Genomic DNA, 22,450 nt, shown 5'->3' with positions numbered 1-22,450 from the left:
ATACCTATATCATAGAACTGGAAGGGACCCTGAAAGGTCATGAAGTCCAGCCCCCTGCCTTCACTAGCAGGACCAAGTACAAATTTGGCCCTAGATCCTTAAGTGGCCCCCTCCAGGATTGAACTCACAACCTTGGGTTTAACAAGCCAATGCTGAAACCACTGAGCTATCCCTCCTTGTAGTCACAACTCCATCACATTATTGACTCATATTCAATTTGTAATCCACTCTAACCCCCAGATCCTCTTCAGAAGTACTACCACTTAGCCAGTTATTCCCCATCTTGTAGTTGTGTATTTGATTTCTCCTTCCTCGGTGAAGTACTTTGGACCTGTCGTTATTGAATTTCATCATGTTGATTTCAGACCATTTTTCTAATTTGTCTAATTTGCATGTGGTAGGCAATGTCTGGCCCTGAGGAAAGCCAATATATACTGTATTGAGTTATCAGACTCATTCTGGGGATGGGGCAAATTGCATTTTTAATTCAGGGACATGGGCTGTAGCTAGAAAGCTGGGGCCATGTACACCCCTCAGTCCATGCAGGGTTCTCACTGGGGTCAATGGGAGGTTTCTGCACAGATCAAGAGCAGAAAACCCTTCTGTAGTCACCAAACTCCTACTAGTTGGCCTAGTTTGTGCTGCATCAATGCCGTGGGGAAAAAGTGCTGTAGGGTGCTATGTTCACAGCATACACACAGAGAGGTTAGATAAACACATAAATACTCTTGCTGAAAGGTTGCAAAAAACAGCTTTATTTCTTAGAATTCAGAATGATAACATATAAGAGCCCAAAACCAGAAAGAAATCAGACTGCTCCCTAAGGAAGTGAGGCACAATTCACCTCACCTTACTATAGGCTGTCTGCCTCCAGACTGACTGCTGCTAGACCCAGATCACATGCTTCCTTACAGAAACCCCTAGTCTGCAAGCAGGACCAGGAAAATCCATTTAAAGTGACAACCTACAATTTAAATACAGTTCTCAATACACCACATAGAGGACTTTGGAGACTCCCCAAACCAAGCAGTATGTGCATTTTGTATGTGCACTGGCCCTACCAAGTTTTTAGAAAATCTAGCCCTTGAAGTGTCATCATTGGACTCTGATCAGTGAGATATCCAGCCTCCTCTCAGTGCTATTTTTCAGGCCATATGTGAGAGCATTAAGGTCATGTTACACATGATGCAATCTTACTTTACTGATTATTTTCTAAAAATAAAACTTTAATATTGGCAAAACCTGAAGGTTATGAGGACGAGATAAATATATCAGTGGGGGGCCAGGTGTTTGGAACTTCTGCTATATATTCTAGCAGCAATCTGTTTTTCATGAGAAAAGGACATTTACCTAGGCCCATATCCGATTCTTGTATATTTGTCTTCTCACTAACTTGCCCTCCCTAAACCAATGCAGAAATGCATAATATAAGTGCATAAGTGTTTGTTCTGAACAAAGCACGTCGCATTCAACATCTATGTACATGAGAAAATCGCAGCGGTCCCATAGATAGCATTTTAAACAATACACTGAGATGTTAAAGTTTTCTTCTCGGCTCTCAGAAAACTCTACCTGTCTTTGGTTTTCTTTCATTGTTAGAGCCAAGTGGGTGAAATGCAGGTCCCATTGAAATCAATGGTAAAATTCCCATTGACTTCAAAAGGGCCAGGATTTCACCACGGTTTTCTGCTAATGGTATTGGTAGCAGAATACGGACAGTTTTATAGGTAAACCCTTGTAATTTCTAATGACTAAGGTTAAGATTTTGTCATGGTTATTTTTAGTAAAAGTCACGGACAGGTCACGGACAATAAACAAAAATTCACGGAAGCCCATGAACTGTCTGTGACTTTTACTAAAGATGGGGGGGGGGCTGACTGGAGGCTGACTGAGCCCCATGGGGAAGGGGATGACTGAAGCCCAACCCCTGCTGCGGGAAGAGGGGTCCAACACCTGCCACTGCAGCTGACAACTCCTGAGCCCCCACTGCAGTCCGGAGGCTGGGAGCTCCAGGGAACCTGCGGCGGTTGGGAGCTGTGGGGCTCCTGCTGCCTGGGGCAGCTGGAAGCTCCGGGGGGCCCCCGCCACCCATGGTGGCTGGGAAGGCTGGGAACTCTGGCCCCCACCACCTGCAGTCCCTCAGAGCTCTGTGGCTGGCAGTTTGGAGCTGCAGGGTCCCCATGATGGCTGGGAGCTCCAGCCCTGCCGTCCCAGAGCTGAAGCGGAAAATGTCATGGAGGACTCTGAAAGTCACAGAATCCAAGACTTTCCAAGAATTGATGTTTGGAATTCTAGGACCTATTTTCCCCCACTGGTGAAAGTGAAAGATGAGAGATAAATGCTATATAATAAATACTGCAGGCTAGCTCCGCATCTGGAGTAAATCAGCATCACTCCTTTGATTTCAGTGTAGCAACACTGATTTACAACAACTGAGGATCTGCCCCATATCTTTAAATAGTGGTATTCATCTTTGCTATTCATTTATCAACATCTGTCATGCATTAATATGGAGAGATGCATATGTGCAAAGCCCAGTGAAACACTGGAAATCAAAAATCCGTAAACATAGTATATTAAACATGTAAGAGGAAATTCCCGTAAAACCATCAATTCCAGAACTTTTAATCCTTCTAGGAATCTTCTCGCAATGCAAATTTTAAAGGAATAAATAATAATCATACCTCGCTCTTTTGGTCCATAGATCTCAAAATGCTTTACAGAGGGAGTCAGTCTCATTATTCCCATTTTACAGATGAGGAAACTGAGGCACTAAGTGGGGGAAATAACTTGCCCAAGGTCACACAGCAAGTCAGTGGCCAAGCCGGGAACAGAACCTAAATCCTAGTCCTAGTCCAGTGCCCTATTCACTAGGCTGCACTACCTGTAACAAATGGCCTCTGCTCTTAAACATGAAACTTCAAAGTGGTTTACTTAACTCATGCTAGAATTACCCTCAATTCTAGAGGGCGCCATTTCTATTAACCATTCTCAGAGTAGTCTCCCTCCGTAGTTGCTCTTGAGAGTACCATGCTCGGGCGACTGATTCCAACTTGGGTGCCTCTGTGGGACGACAAAGCCAGGTCATATGAACTGGCTAAGAAACTGTTTCTCTTTGTTCTTTGTTCTTCCTCCTTCTTCTCCTCCTCCTCCTCTATCACCCCAATAGGCATGAGAGTGTGGGGATTGAACTTGCTGCGAAGGGCTCCAATGATGCCAACCCTGTTTCAAAAGGAGTCATTGATGTAACTGAAACACCAGGGCTAAGGAAAACTGGGGTGGGGCATGGAATTTGCAGCTTTACATAGAAAATTGCAAAGAACTTTATCTTTTGTTGGGTCAGGCATTACCCTGAGGGAAAACTTTGCCTATGTGCACAGGGATCATGCACCAATTAAGTCCCCAAATCCTGCTTTCCCACCATGCAGTGGGACTACATTGGTCCTGCTGGGTCTGGGAAGCAACATGGAGTCAGGAGCCTTAAGTGTCAACCATCCCTTGCAGAAATACAGCCAACAGCCACGGAAACAGCGCCTTACTTGGGTGTAAGCTCAACAGTTGAGTAGTCCGGCAGGTCCTTGCTGCTGCAGGTTGGAAGGGTTCTGCCCCGATGCAGGTAATGAGTCTGGAAGAGATACTGAGCGTTGTCTTTGGGCAGGGGCAGTAGCGTGCTGAGCACCGGCGAGCGCTGGCCAACGACGCTCTTTATCGCTGGGCGTCTGGCATATACACTCCTTCAGAAAGAACAAATGGGCTTTAGTTTGATCCCGGTGATGCAGTGCGATCTCCCCTATGTGCCAGGATAACAAGCAAGGAGTGGTACCTGTGATAGGGAAAGATAACTTTCCTCTGATCGGCAGAGACATCTGTTTTCTGCAGGTTGGGGCTGTTCTTTTCTCTCAATGCGGGGTTAAATATGTCAGAGCGAAGAAGCCTGCCCACTTCTTCCTGAATCTCTTGGAAGTGCTTCCGTCTGAACACCACCCAGGCCACGTATGTACAGAAGTTGTAGAAGCACTAAACAGAAACAGAGCCCAATCTTATCGAATACGGCTGTGCTACAGAGAAAGCCACAGCATACAAAGGGGAGGCCCAAGTTATCTGCTGGCGTAACTCCACTGACGTCAACAGAGATACATCAGCATAGAATATGACCCAGTATCACAGCATATTCTTTACAGTAGAGACTTGTGGCACAGTAGAATGTCTCTTAATGTGACACTTCCCATGACCAATGGCCATTTTTAGAGCCAAACACCCTGAGTCCTGTTCAGGCTGCTTGTGTTTCAGTTGGGAACAGTAGTGTCTCCCCACACTGAGTCACTGTAATGTCATAGGGATTAAGTGGTGAACAGGACATTACTTTATAAAAATTTATCGAGAAAACTGGAAATGAAATTACATACCGAATACTACTACAAGAAATGAGATCACCGCATCTCATCCTTGCTTGGCAACTTCAGTATTAAAAGGCCAAAGCTTAGATGTTCACCTAGTTAGTGCCTGGTTAAATACCAGGGATACTTGGCACAGGCTGAACGTGTCCCCATTACATAGAATTTCTGCTAAGAGCTGGTCTAGGCCAGAAACTTACGTAGCTATAGCTACATCTCTTCGGTGGGAAAAATCCACACCGGTGGGTTGTAGCTGTGCCGACCTAACCCCTGGTATAGACAACACTAGGTTGACGGAAGAATTCTTCTGTCAACCTAGTAACAGCCTGTCGGGGAGGTGGATTAACTATATTGTCGGGTTGGTGTAGGTAGCGTCTACACAGAAGTGCTAATTTCCGCAGCTGTGCTGCTGTAGCGTTTCAGGTGTGGACAAGCCCTAAGTAAGCACATCACAATCCACTGGAGTCCAAAATATCGTATTGGTTTCAAATGTTTTCTATGAATCTGGTGAAGTATGGTATCTGGAAATTAATTGTCAAAACCTGTTCACGGAGCTATTCCTGCCTTGACATCTAGAAACATTACTGTGAATGATGGGATATGTTACTGTCGTCTTTAAGACTGTTACATTTCTGAATCATACAGTGCTAGGCTCACGGCTGCAATTGTGAACTTTGGATTTAACCCGAATGGAAGTTTCAAACTGAACTCTATTTTCTTGCTGATTTTTTTCCTTTCATCACTTGCAAACTGCTTTGTTACTGTAGGGTTGCTCATGAAGATTTTGAGCTGCTTTGTTTTATTTTCTGTAGGGACAATGAGGAACAACACGGAGGCCTTCAAAATTGGAGTAAAAGAGCACACCAAGTGATGTAAAACACAGGACAAAATTGGTGGCTGACCCACTTTCTCAGTGTCTTGTCTCAGCAGGAACAATTCTGAGGAAGTGCGTGTTAGTGACAATTTAAACAAACTCACTGCTTTCTCCACCACTAGGTATCCTGGCCCAGAGCCTCATTGGAAGCCATACTGATTTACACCACTGACTTCCACAGAGCTAAATCAGCTTACACCAGCTGATGATCTTGCCCAATATCTTGAACCCAGGGCAGTTACCATTTCTGACGCTTACTCATTTCATCTTATTCTAGGATTAGCGAAAAATCTCAGTGTCTATCCACAAATGTCTCTTTCTTACCTCAAAGAACTCTCGGTCCTTCTGTGATGATGATGTTTTTCTCCTAAGATAATCAACAATAGTAAAAAATTAATAGCCGGAGTTATGCTTTCAAGTCTCTGAACAGCATACTGGACACAAATCAGATGGCTACCACCAAGCTGACATTTCACCAGCACAGTAAGGCTGGTTGCTGAGCAACCATCTTTACCAGCAATGCAGAGGCCCAGTGCCCAAGAGAAAGGCAGGATTTCTGGACTGACTCAGAAAGAAAAGAAAGAAAATGCACCACACTATGTGGCTTAGCTAATTCAATCGGCCAGAGACCGAATGTCATGGGCCTGATAGTTGATGATAGATGATACCATACCTGAGGCTCCTATTAATTTCCAATAGAGTTTTGGGTTCTGTCTCTATTAAGATTGGGCCCTGTGGGTGGGATTTTAAAAAATACTCAGCCTTGGTCTAATTTCACAGTCGATGGAAAAACTCTCATTGACTTCAATGGGGGCATAGCCAGGATGGGAGTAGTGTCCGCTCAAAGCTGAAAGACGATACAGGAGACATGGAAAGGGAGAGGATTTCTGGGACTCAGAGAGGAAATGTAAAACTCGCAGAAGAATGACAAAGCTTTAGGAGAACGGCCTCTGTTAAAGTAACGGTAGCGTTCCTCGTGAAAGGCTTGCTCTGGAAGTACATCGATCTGATTCACACTTGTGCCAAGCGTTTGGGACACCGGGCCGTGGACATACCTGTAGATCTGGAAGACAGAACCCCCACCTACGAAGAGTCATTCAATCATTCTGCAAGGGGGCAGACTTTGCTACCGCGGAATGGGGAGCAATTTCCCCCCTAATCCAGGCCCTACAGATTCCTGCAGGACCTGGGTAGATCCTAAGGGATGTGCAAGAGGCTCTGTGCCTCCATGCCAGCACTCAGGGCCACTGTAGCTTTCCCTGGTTTCCCAACAGTGCAGCGCCAATTGTTCCACACAACCAGGGCTTCCCCAGCTGCCACTGCACCCAGAAATCTCTGTACAGAGGGGAGAGCAAAAGTGATATGCTTTAGGCTGCATGAATTGTTCACTGGCTTTTTTACTGGCCAGGAGAAAGATGTGCCTCCCTCCCAGCCCCACTCCATTCCTCTACCCTCTTTCCCCAAACCTGACACCTCCCCAGCTGCAGATCCCAAACCCCATGTGCTATGCAGGGTTCAAGGTAAGGAGAGATGATGGCACAGAGGCAGCTGACTCCCTTCAGCATGGGAAGGGTAGGAGCCCCTAAGCTTAACAGTGGCCAAGCAACGTGGCCCATTGTCACTGCGGAATTCTAAAGTCACTTCAACGTATTTTGTTGCTCATCAGTCCCTGTAATGCGCTATCAGCCACGAACATTATAATCGTGAAATCTAACAGTGGATTAAGTAAAATGACCCCTTAAGAGCTGATTTCACCTTTTAGCACGATGCAGCTTGTGCAGTCCCTTAATGACAAAATCCTCCAACTGCTTTCTGCATTCTAGGAAACCCAACCACTCTAAATGAAAGATTGACAGAAAATAGCCTTTCAACTGGAGCCCAGCAGGGCTGTGGTCTCCATCCCTCTCCCTTCCAATGCTAACCATGTAGGGGGAGGTAAACCCAAGAAAACTGCTCAAGGTAAAACTTCCTAAAGTTAGTGGGAGACTTTAGTTCCTGTGTTTGGTGCACTCTTACTCATTAGCTAAGAAAATGATGACGGAGTTAGGAAAAAGGTAAATTTCAACAAGCTCAGTAGGGGGCATTGTAAGAAACATGTGAATGGCTAAGTGAGTGAAGTGCATCCCGTGCACTAGAAACCCAGTCAGAAGGAGTTTGTAGAACTGGCAGTGAGTCTGCAGAAATGAACGCATTAGACATAGTGGAGGAAAGCGTAGCCAAACCCAGATGCTACATTAAGCAGAGGCGTGTATGCTTATGAAAACACAATGTTCTCTAACTTTTATGGGACCCTGCATCCTGCATGTGGATGCAACTGAAAATAAATGCTTCATATGCCATTTTAGCAGCTCTCTGATCCACAGCTATGTGTTTTATGGACCAGGGACCACAACAAGGTCCGTGTGAGTCCTGCCTCAGACTTCAAGTGGGGCCCCGCTTTAGCCATATTTGTGTAAGTAATGTATGCAGCTCTGGGGACACAACCTATTTTTTCCCATTATGACAAAATGCCCAGAAGGAAATTGGCACTATAAAAAAATTGCACAATCTGTCCCAGCAGTTTCAGAGGAGAAAGCTAGACACACCTATTCCTTCCTCAGGGTTGGAGACATAAAAGAACTAGAGCTCATACACACAAATAGGTTTGCTGGGGAACTCCTCAAAACACAGTCTGAGATAACATCAAAACAGGACTCCTAAGCTGCGCTTCACAAACAATTCAATCATTATTAAGTTGCATGTGGATACCATTTGAAGCCTCATGCTACTCTTCCTCCAGAATAGACTCCTTTCTAAACCCTTGGAGAAAACTTCACAGGAACAATTAATAACTTAACAGCTGGGTAGGAATAATTATAGTACAGCTGGGTGGGAAATGCTTTTCCCATCCCTGGAAAAATGTTGAGATTTCAAAAAAAAAATTCCCATTCCAAAGTGGGACAAAAAGTCGAAATCTCAAACCAACAAACTGAGAAACAATCAGGCTTGGGTCAGCTGAAACATTTCATTTCAATCTTTTTGAAATGTTTCGGTTTTGACCTATTTGCATTTTTAATTAAAACAATATATAATTAGCTTAGATTTCTAACTGAAAAGTCATATGGAACCAAAGCAACAAAAGTTGTCATTTAAAAAATGCTGAAGTGTACCATTTTAGCAATTTCAGAACTTTTTTTCCCCAGAAGCTTTTCAAATCGAGAAACTGACCCTGTCCCATAAATAGTTTCAAAGAATCAGTATTTTCTAACAAAAACACTGAATTGAAAAATTCTCAACCAGCTCCAATAATTAGTAAATGTTGATCAGTGTGACACAATCACATTTGTTTTAGGCAGCCTATGGAATTCCCAGTGACCATTCAGCCATTTCAATGCTAATCTAAGTCAATTTGGGAAAGTTTATATATTATTTATGTAATTGCAAAACATGTTTGTATCTTTCACAGGTGGATGGATGGATAGAATCAAATACATTCATGGTGTGTTGGGTTTTCAGTTGCCTTCAATGGGAGCAGAGGTAGGCCAAAGCTGAGCGCTTTTGAAAATGCCACCCTTACTTTAGATTAGATAGATAGATATTTTCAAAAGCACTCAGCATTGGCCTATGTCTATGCCCTTTGAACTCAATTGAAAATCCCACCCATAATGAATATACTTGATTGCCTCTCATCCCTCTTCCCACCCTTCCTATATTGTTTGTCTTCTTAGGCCATGTCTATACTACAAAATTAGGTCGACCTAATTTACATTGGCGCACAACCACCACAGTTATTAAATCGCTTGTGGGCGTGCACACTTGGCTCCTTGTGTTGGTCCTGCGCATCCTCACTGGGAGCGCTTGTGTCCATTGTATGGTCAGTGTGGGGCACTGTGGGACGGTTCCTGAAAGCCAGTAACAGGCAATGTATCTACATGGTATCTACACTGATGCTGCGTCGGCTTAATTACATCGACTGTGACTCTACTCTGCTCAGGAAAGTGATGTTACCAAATCAGTGTGGAGAGGCCTTTATGTTGGCGGGAGCCAAATTTAAATGAAGATGCTTGGACAGCTAGGTTGACACAAGGCAGCTTACGTAGACCTACCCATGTAGTGTAGACCAGGCCCTAGACTCTAAGCTCTTTGAGGCAGGGACCACATCTACCTCTATGTTTCTACAGAGTCTGGCACAGTGGGGCCCCGATCCTCTTCAGAGCCTCTGGGCACAATTGTAATGTAAATACTAAATAATACTGACAATTCTCATACACATCTCTTCACTTTTTACCCAGATTGTTGCAGGGTGTTTTTTTTTAATTAACTTCTCTCTATATAGCTATAACCCTGCTCCTTTCCCTCTGCCAGGAAAGAGAAGGGAGAGAACTGGCAGCAGACTCGGTAAGTAGGGCAGAGCTCCTGTTCCACTGATTTCTTGTCCAGAGAGTTTTATCCTAGCAAGGACAGTGAGTAGATTAGTTCTTCAGAGCCAGTAGCTCTAGCTGGCCCAGAGAAGACATTGCACAAATTGGGTCTTGTACCTGCAGCCTTTGAAGCTGTATTACAGTCTATGCTCCAACTGGAAAAATAAAATGCTGGCATGATCCTCCCTGTCCAATCAGCAAGAAAATGAAAACAACCCTACAGCACCACCCCAAACTGCAGTCTGCCCAGAGATCCAGCAGCTGGTCACACAATGCTGTGTGTGCTGGTCACACAATCCTGTGACTCCAGGGTGCACAGGGAGTTCTGTGCTGTGCTCTTTACTCCTCATGCTTCAGGGCCTCATGATATGGGGCACACACTGGCAATCTACATCTGGAGGGACTGGGGAACAGCTTGGTCATGGAAGTAGGTAGCAGAAGGCTTCAGCAACAGGACAGCAACAGTGTGGATGGGCTGTGCCAGCATAGTACATTGGTGCATAGCAGTTCACTGATCACAGGGAGGTATGTGACATAGCACTGGTATATTACATGGATTAATTAGTTTACCTTTCTCCTTCTAAGAGGTATTAACCTTCCCTCCTCCCTGCTACGTTGCCCTCACAATCTTCTCTGAGGCTTTGGAAATGGCAATTAATGTCAGCACTGTCATTTGCCCAGTTGCCTGTGCTGGACCCACTCAATACCACATCGCTCCTATAGCCACCAAGGCTTCTGCACAGCTGGATCTGAGCTGCAAGTCAGGTCTCCAAAGCCCCGCTGCAGTGTGTTGCAGTCCTATGGCCTGTGTTATGCAGAAGGTCAGACTAGAGGACACAGTGGTCCCGTCTGGCCTTACAATCTATGAATCACTTGGCAGGCCTCCTATTTATAACAAAAGTCTATAACATTTTCCACACTGCTCACTTGGCCCTGGCCAATGCTTTCCCTCCTGCAGTGCTCACTTGGACTGGATTATTGTGGGCTTTTGTCTTTGTCAAAGAAAAGGTCTGGCTAGACTGCAAGTGGGAGATGTGACTGCAGCACATCTAGACATACCTGAGTTACCTTTGATCTAAGTGAGTTCAAAGCCAGCGTGAGTAACACTAGCAATGAAATCACAGCACATGGAAGGCTGCACAGGTTAGCCCAGTCCGCCGGGAACACCAGGGCACAGCCGCCACCCATACTGCTGTGGCTTCAATGCTATTCTTACTCGAGCTAGCTTTGATCTAGCTAGATCACAGCTGACTTGGGTATGCCTACACCTGCTGCAATCACTCCTCCTGAGTGCAGTGGCAATCTCCATCTGGAGGGACTGGGGAACTAGCTAGATCACAGCTGACTTGGGTATGCCTACACCTGCTGCAATCACACCTCCTGAGTGCAGTGCAGACATACCCAAAATGAGGGCCCTGGCCCATGCGTGGACTGGCTGGATGTCAGGTGTAATGGCAACTATTGCCCCCACAAGCAGTGTAAAGTCAAGGTCGATGTAGTTAGGTCAACGCAGTGTCAGTGTAGACACCATGTTGCTTATGTCGATTGTTACGGGCTTTCAGGAGCCATCCCACAATGCCCCACACTGACTACAATCAATACAAGTGTACCTGGTGAGGAGTCATCATAGGGAAAATTACTCAGTGCATTTCCTTACTTTCCACAAGCCATGTGATGCTGCTCAGCCATTCCTAGTCCAAGAATAAGGATGCAGTACACCTTGGCAAGGTGTTTCTTGGTTCCTGTTAGCTTAGCCAATGTCTCCTCCCGTTCTTTTTGGTCTAACACACTGGGGTTTCTGTTTTAAAAGAAGGAAAAAGAATTATTTTAAAGGGTGTTTTGTTTAGGTGAGATACGTCTGAATGTTTATGAAAGGAAAGAATATGTATAAACCATCACACTGCATAACCAACCCAGAGGACCCGTTTGCAGTCAGATTGATTTAGAGCATTTTCAGGGCTGGTGGGGCAACACAGCATGGGACTTGGCCCCATAAGTTCTCTCTGACCCTGCGGGGTTTGCAAGCTCCACATCTACAGACTGCCAGGGGAATCTCTCTGGTTTTATCAAGCTTGTGAGCCCTTCTTGTAGCCTAGACATGGACCCTTGGGACTTCTTGCAGGTTCAGATATACACCATATATGGGCACACTTCATTGTACAATTGGTGCCACACTGAGCAAACATCTCCAAAAGCCTTCAAAAAAATGCTGAAAGGTTCTCATCCTCTTTTAGGACAAATTAATAAAGCAAATGTAGAACTCTCAGACTAAGCCATTTCTGAAATATGAGATTCCAGGAACAATAAAGGTAGAAGATTATTTTTAGAATGTGAAGAAAACACTTGTTTTTATGTTTTCTAGCTCAAACTGCCACCCATGGGGTGGAGTGACTTTCACTGCTTTTTGGAAGGATGGCTGGTTGAGTTTGGAGTTCTTTGCTCAGTGTAGCTGTACCTGTAAGAAATCTGCTACTACCCAGGCTGGGACTCGTAAAGAGTCAGAAAAGCACCAAGTAAAGATAAAACACAGAGGTTGTCTTTCTTTACCATACCCAGATCTGAAACCAGATCAACAGGGTCATGGGAAAAGGAATCTAGATGGACCCAGAGGGGCTTTGAGATGAATGCCTCTATAACCGGAGGGTCTGGCTGGAGAATCTTGCCCGCATGCTCGGGGTTCAGCTGATCGCCATATTTGGGGTCGGGAAGGAATTTTCCTCCAGGGTAGATTGGCAGAGGCCCTGGAGGTTTTTCGCCTTCCTCCGCAGCATGGGGCAGGGGTCACCTGCTGGGCAGGGGTCGCTTGCTGGAGGATTCTCTGCGACTTGAAGCCTTTAAATCATGATTTGGGGACTTCAATAGCTGAGTCAAGGGAGAGAATTATTCCAGGAGGGGGTGGGTCAGCTTTTGTGGCCTGCATCATGCGGGAGGTCAGACTAGATGATCATAATGGTTCCTTCTGACCTTAAAGTCTCTGAGGCTATAAAAAAAAAAAAACCTTCCAAAGCAAGAATGTTTGAAACGCAGAGGTAATCAGTGCGTTCAGTCAGTTACGTACTCTTTACCAAGAGTCTAACTATTCACTGTTTCAGTGGACAGCATCTTGCCTTTCCGGATGGAGACACTAGCAATTTCAGGACCTGCAGGCTGTCTTTCACCAGCCATGAGATCATCTTACTGGTCGCAGCCCGCAGCTCTACCAGCGAATCCAAGACCACGTATGTGAAATCACATTTATGATTTATGGATCTCGTTTATTTATTTATGAATAAGGCTACATTTTAGTCACAGGTATTTTTAGTAAAAGTCACGTACAGGTCACAGGCAGTAAACAAAAATTCACAGCCCGTGACCTGTCCATTACTTGTACTATATACCCCTGACTAAATCTTGGGAAGGGAGGCGGCTCGGGGGTGCTGCGGGTGCTCGGGAGGGGGCAGCCCGGGGGCACCATGGGTGCTTGGGGGGGTGCAGCCTAGGGGGCACTGCGGGTGCTCATGGGGGGGCGGCACAGGGGGCACCACAGGTGCTCGGGGGGCCAGCCCAGGGGGGGCTGCAGGTGCTTGGGGGGGCAACCCGGAGGTGCTGCAGGTGCTGGGGGGAGCAGCCCGGGACACCTGCAGGTGCTGGAGTGGGTGGGCAGTGGCATGCAGCCCGGGATCCGCACTGGTGCTGGGAAGGGCAGGGCTGGCAGGCTCCCTACCCGGCTCCTCGTGGCTCCCCGGAAGCAGCAACATGTCCCTCCCTCAGCTCCTAGCTCCTCACACTGTCCCTGCCTCAAGTGCCGGCTCTGCAGCTCCCATTGGCCGGGAACTGAGGGAAGGACATGTCGCCACTTCCAGGGTGCCCCCCAAGGTAAGCGCTGCCCACAGCCCTCACCTCCTCCTACGCCCCAACCCCCAGCCCCCTCCCACACCCAAACTCCTGCTGCTGGGGGGAGAAGGGGCGGTGGCCTGAGACTGCCCTAGCAGCAGCCAGTGCTATGGAAGTGTCTACATTTAAATTTCATTCCCGCTGACATAACTCCCCTGCTACGCCAACTTAATAACTCTACCTCCATAAGCACTGTAGAGTCAAGGTCAATGTACTCAGGTCGACAGTGTCAGTGCACTGTGTTACTTATGTTGACTGTTACTGGCTTTCAGGAGCCATCCCACAACGCCCCACACTGACAGTACAATCAATACAAGCACTCCTGGTGAGGACATGCACCGTCGACACAAGGAGCACAGTGTAGACACGCACAAGTGACGTAATTACTGCAGAAGCTGCATGCCAAGGTAAGTTAAGTCGACTTAATTTTGTAGTGCAGACATGGCCTTACATTGTCAGACAGACACCTCACCTATGGATGTGGAGTTTATCAATCCTACAGACAGGGCCGTCCCTAGGGGGTTGCGGCACCCGGGGCGGAAGTGATGGATTTGTCTCTTTTGCGACCGACCACATCTGCCAATCACACCAGCCCACGGGGCCCCCAGACTGCGGGGCCCAGAGCGGTCACCCCAATTTGCCCTACCCAAGGGACGGCTCTGCCTACAGAGCCAAAGACAAATCCTCAGCAGTCTATCCCACAAAAACAAACAAAGTAGTCACACTTTATATTAAGGCTCCACTCACAAATGGATTATAAAGGATTGAGTGAGAGAAGTGGGAGAAACACAAAAGGAGACAGAGAAGGCTGTATAGTCACAGAAGCACTGGTAGCATAACCCTGAGAAAAAGCTGATAGAGAGAGAGAGAGAGATTTTAGTAACAGTGCTAGCTGAAAAGAGGCTTGGAACTCTGGGAAAAGAAACTATCTCCTGTTGTTTGATTCCTCCTGTGTTCATCAAAACAGGACTTTGGTCATCTTTGTAAATAAACAGGAGTGCATCAAAGAGATAACTGATTCTGTCATCAAGTTCTCCTCCTAACGAAACCAACCCACAGGACCCTGCATTTTGTCTAACCACTTGGGTCAAAACGAGATAACAGTATATAACCATCTCACAAATACTTCTCATGCTGCAACATGCTTATAACATCTAATCACGCTTTATAAACCATTTATAAGTGGAGCCCTAAAACGAAGTGTGGCCCAAAAATCAAATCTTCCTTAGGCACAAGACCACAGATGAAAAATTTCAGGTGGAATCTATTTATGTAAGGACACTGGTGGGGGTTAAAATCAGGCCTATGATGGAAAGCTATTTTCAACCTTATCTACTTTGGAATTTCTATTGTAGCTCCATAATATATGGACATTAATTTGGCAGGTTGCTGGACATAACAACCTGCTAAGGGTTGATATGTCAAATCCTGCTGGAAGCTAGGAAACAGGTTGAAACGTCACAAGCTGCTGACTGACTAACTTTGTGCAGAGGGAGACACACCTTTGCTCATTTGTAATAGCTGCTGTAAATTATGTGGGACACTAGTGAACTCCTATCTGATTACTTGGGGCCCTATCTTGCACACACAAAGGGCTGGGCTTAATGCTTACTACCACGATTCATCCCAGTGAAGAAAAAGGAAATATAAGTTGTAGTTGATTAGCACTGCAGTAGTACCTAGAGGTTCCAGTTGAGATGGTGGCCCCATTTCACTAGGGACTGTGTAGGCACAGTAGGCACAATAAGACGCAGCCCAGGCCCCAAAGAGCATACAGTCTAAATAGACAAGACAGACAAAGGAGAACTAACATATTAGGAAGGGAGGAGAGACAATTCTCAGTAGTGAGCAGTATGTCTAGGACGATGTGTTTGTAGGATTGGGCCCTCCATCTTTAACACTGTAAACTGTGCCTGGTTGTGTCAGCATTTCAAAACATACCTGTAATGCTCCCCTTGTAGATAAACGACCTTTACATTCAAATGTCCCAACAGAGACAGTAATGGGAAATCTAGTCTGTATCTATTATGAGCCCAATCCTGCAGCAGTCCTTGCTCATGTGTGGTGTCCCATTGAAGCAATGATACTATTCACTTGAGTAAGGCCTGCCTGCACGGGGAGAGTCAGGCCCTGTGTCCTTAAATCAGTAAAGTCTCTTACTTACACCATAAAAGATTTGGGTTTCTTTTCCAGGGCAATTTTTTCCAGATAATACGATAAATAGAAAAGCAGAGCCATGAGGAACTCATCCAGCTGCTTACTCCTAAATGGAAGACAACAAGATTACATTCATGTATGTAATACTACTGATGTCAGGCGGAACCTAAAAACATGTCCTTGCCCCGAAGCGCCTACAGTCTACCAACACTTAGTACTTAGGCTAGAGCTTCCTAGTAGACCTATTCATAGTAGTAAGTACTACACCCACTAGCAAGGGTTTGCAGGGACATGTCCCTACAGAAATACTAATCAAAGCAGTCCAAGAAACATGCTGAAGGGTGGATCTGCATGTGGACATTCCAGGAGATGGGCCTTCTGAAGCAGGTGGGTTATAAAACATATGACTTCTGTGTACAAAATACACCGTTAAGTGTCAAGTATCAGAGGGGTAGCCATGTTAGTCTGAATCTGTAAAAAGCAACAGAGAGTCCTGTGGCACCTTTAAGACTAACAGAAGTATTGGGAGCATAAGCTTTCGTGGGTAAGAACCTCACTTCTTCAGATGCAAGTCGTTCTTACCCACGAAAGCTTATGCTCCCAATACTTCTGTTAGTCTTAAAGGTGCCACAGGACCCTCTGTTGCTTTTTACCGTTAAGTGTGGAACCCGCATTTAAAAGTCCAAGCAGAAAAACGCCTCTCTTCCCAAGTGATCATTCCCTTAGGGCTAGATTGTGTATGTAGACCGGGCCCTGAGCAAAAGGTAGTGAGGAAGTGGTACCACCCCATTGTGCCTCAGGGACGTATCTCTGAGGTATAATTCCTTCTCTGTTTCCCTCTTGTTCTGGGCAGCAAGGAAGTAATTTACTGCTGACAAATACCAACAGCAAATTCTGACACCTTCTGCACCAGCTCAGCAGTTCTAGTATTGGCAGCGCAGAACAAAGGCTCCACCTTGTTCTTTCCTCCCTTCTAGGGCCTTGTGCCAGACCCGATGTGTGAGTAAGTCTGCATGGGGATGCAATTAGAATTACTATCCTGCATGAGTGTTGAGCCCCAAATCACAATCTAGCCCTTAGTAAACACAGTGAAAGACCCTTTCATAAGAGTAAGGGAATTACCTTGTTGTTCTCTGCTAGGGCTGAAATGCATTTGGTAGCACTTTCCACTGAACTTTATAGTTGACAGAGGAGAGATTTTAAAGCTCTACTATTTCGCTCTCCACTTTTTATAAGCTCTGAATCCATCACCATCAGTTATTAAAACACACAGCACACACACACAAAATTCTTAGAACAAATTCCAGACTACATACCTCATAACTGCTGTAAAAGAAGATATATGATATGATTCATCTTCTTGTACCAGAAACAAAGCAGCATCTAAAAATGCACCAAGTGGAAAAAATGGATGTCAAAAATATTTCTGAGGAAATACTTTCCTAATCTGTAAGGATAACACTGTGCTGAGACCAAATGACAGTGTTTACTCACATTTAACATCGTCTAATGTAACACACGCATTTTGTCCCCGCTTCGACAGCCTAGGGGATTTCTCTTCTTGTATATTCATTCTTTTCTCAGGGAATCTTGCACCAAACAAATCTCGAAACATACTAGGAGTCGATCTACAGGCGGGATTTAAAATACGCTGTTAATTCCACTTATTTGGGTTACAATCAGATACAAGTTTGCTGTTAACATCTGGGATGTTCTCTTTCCAGTTGATTCAATTTAAAGATGTAGTAGTTAAAAAAGGTTTAGATGAATACTCTGAAGACTTTCTTTCTTTCTTTCTTTCTTTAACAAGCTATTGCAAGTAGACCACGTTCAGCCAACCAAGATCCTTCAACTCTTCAGAGCACTTCTGAATGTGGTTCTTTCATTTGGTAATATAATAAATTGTGACCATACTACTTAGGTCAAAGACATTTTAGGTTATGGGTGGTAAAGAGGAAAGTTAACTGTGTCTTTTAGTGTATGCCAATCTAGTCCATGTGTAACATAAATAATAATGGTAACAACAAATTCTTGAGGGGGCCACTTGGGGATCTGGGACAAAATCAGTACTTGGTCCTGCTAGTGAAGGCAGGGGGCTGGACTCAATGACCTTTCAAGGTCCCTTCCAGTTCTAGGAGATGGGATATCTCCATTATTAAAAAAAAAAAAATTAAGTGCTTTACAAACATGAATTATTTAATCCATCCTCACAAGACCCCCTCTCTATAGATAAGTATTATTGTCCCCATTTTAACAGATGTGGAAACAGCGGCAGAGATGTTCAGTGACTTGCCCACGACCAAAAGGAGCTGGAGTCAGAGCTAGGAATAGACATTAGGAGTTCCTGGCTCCCAGTCCTGTGCTCAGACCACTAACCACGCAGCCTGAAATGACTGCTGAAGTGACAGATTTACTTTCTGCCTTACATACTTCATTAAAACAAGATAAAATATAGATTCTTAAAACTATGGGCAAAAGTTTCCACCCAAATAATGCTGCTTTCCTGTTTTAACCAAGTGAGTTTAAACTGGAATACCTGTCTAGTGTTTTACTACCCATTTCCTGAAAATGGATGGTTTTGCCCTTCTTGAGTTTCTCTTTAGCATCTGCGGCGGGGATGGAGCTGTAACACATACAGAGTGAACATTCAGAAAGGTAAAGTGCAACTGGACAGGGAAGTGGTGCAACAAATTCAGTATATACTGGAATGTAACATCCACATGTTTGGGCCTCCCTGTGACACTGAGACAAATCTCTGAACGGTGATTGGGTCAGGGTATCAGACATTGCTTTTGCTATCCATCGAGGCAGGTTTAGAAAGGGACAAATACATCTGACGAATTTCATATCCTCCCACTCCTGTATCTGCCACACAGAGCACTGCAAGGTAGGAGAGAGATAGGAAGGGAAAGGTTGTTTCCTGACCTACGGCCTGCTCCTGCTCCAACTGAAATCAATGAGCCCCTGACTGGGCTCTTACTCCTCTTTTGTCTCTGAGAGGATAGGCTTGAAAAGTGAGCCACCTTGTTCTAGAGTTTGCGGTCAGGGTCCCTGTACACTGTGGTACACAAGAAACTCACTAATCCTTACAGGGCAAGCAGGCAGGCAGGGAGCAGCACACCTGAAGACAGCAGAGAGGCTGGTAGACTTGCTGGGACCCATTATTTAAAGGGGCATGTGTGATGGGCAGACAAAGCAGCAGGAGTAGGGAAGAGACAGTATACACAGGAGAAATCCACACCTGAGGAAGATCCGGAATGCATATGAAAGGGGCGGGGAGGCAGCAAGTGGGAGTCATGTGTGACCGACTCCAAATCATCCACCCTGCATGGCACATACTCACACTGTCAGCTGTTTCGGGAAAGAACAGGAAGCCTATATTTTTTTTCAGTGGCCCAAATTTTTTGTAGATTTCGGCCCATTAAAGTCTTAATCCACAACTGCCACAAAAATGTAAAAAAATAATAATGTTTAAGAGCAATATCACCCCTTGACAGGTGCAGTTGCATTATGCCTACAGTTCCTGGGTGCTTGAAAGTACTTCAGGGTCAAACATAGCAGTGGACACAGCTCCATGTCTTCAGTGAAGTTGCACCCAATGCATCAGTTCTGAATTTGGCCCTTGGCTTTCAGAGCATTGTCTCAGGCATGTGCCTATCTGATATAACATGCTGGAATCCTCTTGTAGTGAACACTGCAGGAGAGCAGTGCAAAGTAAATGTCACTAACATATTCAGTATTTCTATAGCAAATTTCTCTTTCCATTCATCTACTGGGGTAAACGACAATACATTCTACAGAGTGAAAGTTAAAAAGCTATTCCCTCCACAGGGAAAACAAATATGTAGGGCCTGGTCCTGCAGTTCATATTTGGGCAAATATCCCATTGGGATCCAATTTTTACCTGTATAAGGACTGCTGGATCAAGGCCTTAGTTTGTACATTTTAAAAATTGTAACTTTTACCTTGCAAATTCAAGTGTTTTGGTATCCTCTTTCCAGTACCACACCCCTGGGGCTATTTTTGTCATCTATAAAAATTAAAATATAATGTCATGTGTAAACTCTTTAACTACTTTTTAAAATCTAATCCAGGCATATTCTCAACCCAATTAAACAAAGTATTCATAATACAAACACTATGTAGTTTGACCATAGTTTGGTCTGTCTCAATTGTCCATTTCACCCACATGTTGTCAGGCAAGTCCCTGAAATTGGTTCCTGAGCTGGCCAAACAGACAAAATCTTTGGGGTCAAAAACTGACCGACTAAGGAAGAGAAAAATGGGTTTTTAATTCTTTTTTGCTTATTTCAGATTCTAAAGAAGGCCTGAAAGGTTTACTGGGGGGTTTTAACTTTTTTTTAACATTAGAAATGTAAATCATGCTTACATTGGAAGACTCTGGAGAACTAGTAAATGCAAAGCTATTAAGAACAGAAAGGGGTTTAGTCAGGCTCTTTAAAATACATTATTTTTTGTTTGTTTCTGGTAACATCTTTTTAACTTCAAGGACTATTTAAGACTTTGGAGAAAGGAAATCTTTGTTAAAGATTCAGCAGGTTCCTTGCTCATTTAACTTAGGTATGAAGAGTTCGCAAAACATCTTTTAGACCTCCCAGTGGTCATCCAACAAAACCAGAGAAGATAAGATTTTATATTCTTTATATTTCCAAGTAAAAAATAAGGAGAAAAAACATTTGGAAGGGAAAAAACCCCCACCAAAAACCTTTCAGTCTTCTTTATACATCATTAAAAAGGAAAGATTGCAAAGGCTTAAAAAACCCTTTGCAGGTCACCTTTAAGATAACATGCATCCAATTGCTGGGACCCTTGCTCTTCAGTTAAGGATAATTAGTTTAAATACAGTATTGCATTAAGGTTTTCTGTCACTTTTTGCCAGCTGACCAACCAGTCTCACAGAAATCCACACAGACTCTGACTCAGTTCTAAAATGTTGTCAGAACACTGGACTTAAGGCTTGTCTACACAGCCCCCACAGTCACAGTGTGGATGACAGGGGTGTGAATTGCAGTGCCTTGTGTAGATCCTGCTAGCATGACGTAAAGGGCTATGTTTCAAACAGGACTATGCTAACGTAAACTTGGTAACTTTTAGATCACATTAGCAGGGACCACCTGGGGTAGTGAGAGCGCAACACTTTAATGTGCACTGGAGTTCACATGCCAGAAGTTCGCATTGCAGGGCCATGTGGACAAGACCTTAGAATATCAAAATAATTTCATGTCAGCAGAAGGCAACCTGCATAATGGTTAGAACCCTGAACGGGGAGTCAGGAGATCTGGGTTTTATTCCTGATGCTCACACTAACCAATTGTTTGATCTTGCCCTCTTTGGGCCTCAATTTTTCCAACTGTACAATGGAAATAAAAAAAACCTTTTTTCAAGTGCTTTGCAATCCTCTGATGAAAGGGATGGCATAAATGCAGGATCTTGAGATTGCAAACATGGGATTATCAATTCAGTTAAAGATCAAGTAGAAGGTGATGATTAGTGATGCAGGAGATGGATAATGAGATACAAGTGTAAACAATGATAGCAAAATGGAATAAAGAACTTAACTGTGTCTGCAAACTATACCGTGCAGCCATAACTCTCTGGCTGCTCGCTTAAATGTGTGGTCACATATGGTCATTAAAACCAAAATGGCAGGTGGTTTAATTTGTATTGAAGTCTTCTGATAGCAAACAATTACAATTCTTCCTGATATAGTACAGCACCTTCCACCACCAGAAGATCTCTAAGAAGGCAACTTCCCTAGGAGATAAGTGTCACTAACATGTTAAAACAAGGAGGAGTCCTTGTGGCACCTCCATGCATCAGATGAAGTGGGTTTTAGCCCATGAAAGCTTATTCTCAAACAAATTTCTTAGTCTCTAAGGTGCCACAAGGACTCCTCTTTATTTTTGCTGCTACAGACTAACACGGCTGCTATTCTGAAACCTGTCACTAACATGTTAGTATCATTAACCTTTTACAGGTGCAGAAATTGAGACACAAAGTCGTTTTCCAGAAGTCCTCAGAGGAACTGGAAAGAAAACCCAAGAGTCCGGACTCCAGTAGAAAAGGTACCACGCCATTCTCCTCTCCCCTGCATTAGTAGTTAAAGCCAAAATAAACAGCAGGCAGGAGATCACCTTTGTTCCCTTAAAGTCTACATCACTTTGCAGACTGCGTAGGCAGCTTGCGCCTGGCCCCTCTGGTTACTTTAGGGGCTGCCGGCATGCCTGCAAACTACTGCCGGTGCTGTCCCTGCTCGGGCTGTTTGCAGGCGTTATCTGCAACCCTCCTCCCCTTGCACTAGCCAGCAAACCCTTCTCCGTGACCTCCGCTTCTCCCGGCCAGGGCACTGCGAGGAAGTGCCGTGCAGCAGCCGTGGGGGGAAACTTACAGGTTGCATGGTGCTTGGGAGCCCGCCTGCCGCAGAGAGAACAATGCGGCTCCTGGAGGCATTGTTTCCGGTGGTATCCCGGTAACAGCCCCTGGAAACGATAAGTTCCATCGTGCAATGCACCCTGCCCTGCTGCTTTGCACGCTGGGACTTGCAATCTATTTGCCCTGCCCCTCAGCGTCATAGGTCAGGCTGGCTAACTCAGCTTCCAAGTTTCAGAGTAACAGCCGTGTTAGTCTGTATCCGCAAAAAGAAGAACAGGAGTACTTGTGGCACCTTAGAGACTAACAAATTTATTAGAGCATAAGCTTTCGTGGACTACAGCCCACTTCTTCGGATGCAT

The 22,450-nt window shown here is 44.9% G+C and overlaps 1 protein-coding gene across 6 annotated transcripts; it reads right to left on the bottom strand.

Annotated features, from left to right (window-relative positions):
* Positions 1-734: 734 nt before the first annotated feature.
* PPP1R36 (protein phosphatase 1 regulatory subunit 36) lies at positions 735-22,226 on the bottom strand. 6 transcript variants are annotated; one of them, XM_034769749.1, is made up of 11 exons: positions 22,108-22,226; positions 19,664-19,728; positions 18,235-18,321; positions 17,193-17,326; positions 17,015-17,081; positions 15,706-15,804; positions 11,326-11,466; positions 5,593-5,635; positions 3,824-4,017; positions 3,540-3,734; positions 735-3,222 (listed from the first exon to the last, which is right to left on the bottom strand). In XM_034769749.1, the coding sequence occupies exons 1-11, from the start codon at positions 22,216-22,218 to the stop codon at positions 2,982-2,984; spliced, it is 1,377 nt and encodes a 458-aa protein (XP_034625640.1). In that variant the 5' UTR covers positions 22,219-22,226; the 3' UTR covers positions 735-2,981. The 6 variants fall into 6 exon arrangements, with proteins under 6 accessions (XP_034625640.1, XP_034625642.1, XP_034625643.1 ...); XM_034769751.1 differs by lacking the exon at positions 22,108-22,226 and adding an exon at positions 21,688-21,809; XM_034769752.1 differs by lacking the exon at positions 11,326-11,466.
* Positions 22,227-22,450: the final 224 nt, after the last annotated feature.

The sequence above is a fragment of the Trachemys scripta genome, chromosome 4 (genome assembly GCF_013100865.1).
Source record: "Trachemys scripta elegans isolate TJP31775 chromosome 4, CAS_Tse_1.0, whole genome shotgun sequence".
Classification (NCBI taxonomy): domain Eukaryota; kingdom Metazoa; phylum Chordata; order Testudines; family Emydidae; genus Trachemys; species Trachemys scripta.
Note: the sequence above shows the minus strand (reverse complement) of the source record. Positions and strands in the feature narration are given on the sequence as shown.

Bases quoted from the DNA above. Each gene is read 5' to 3' on its own strand.
- PPP1R36 (XM_034769749.1), bottom strand. From the start codon at position 22,218: ATGGAACTTATCGTTTCCAGGGGCTGTTACCGGGATACCACCGGAAAC. The intron at 17,082-17,192 runs GTGAGTAAACAC...GTGCATTTTTAG, and splicing joins TACATTAGACGATGTTAAAT to ATGCTGCTTTGTTTCTGGTA. The intron at 4,018-5,592 runs GTAAGAAAGAGA...GTTTCTGTTTAG, and splicing joins AGGACCGAGAGTTCTTTGAG to TGCTTCTACAACTTCTGTAC.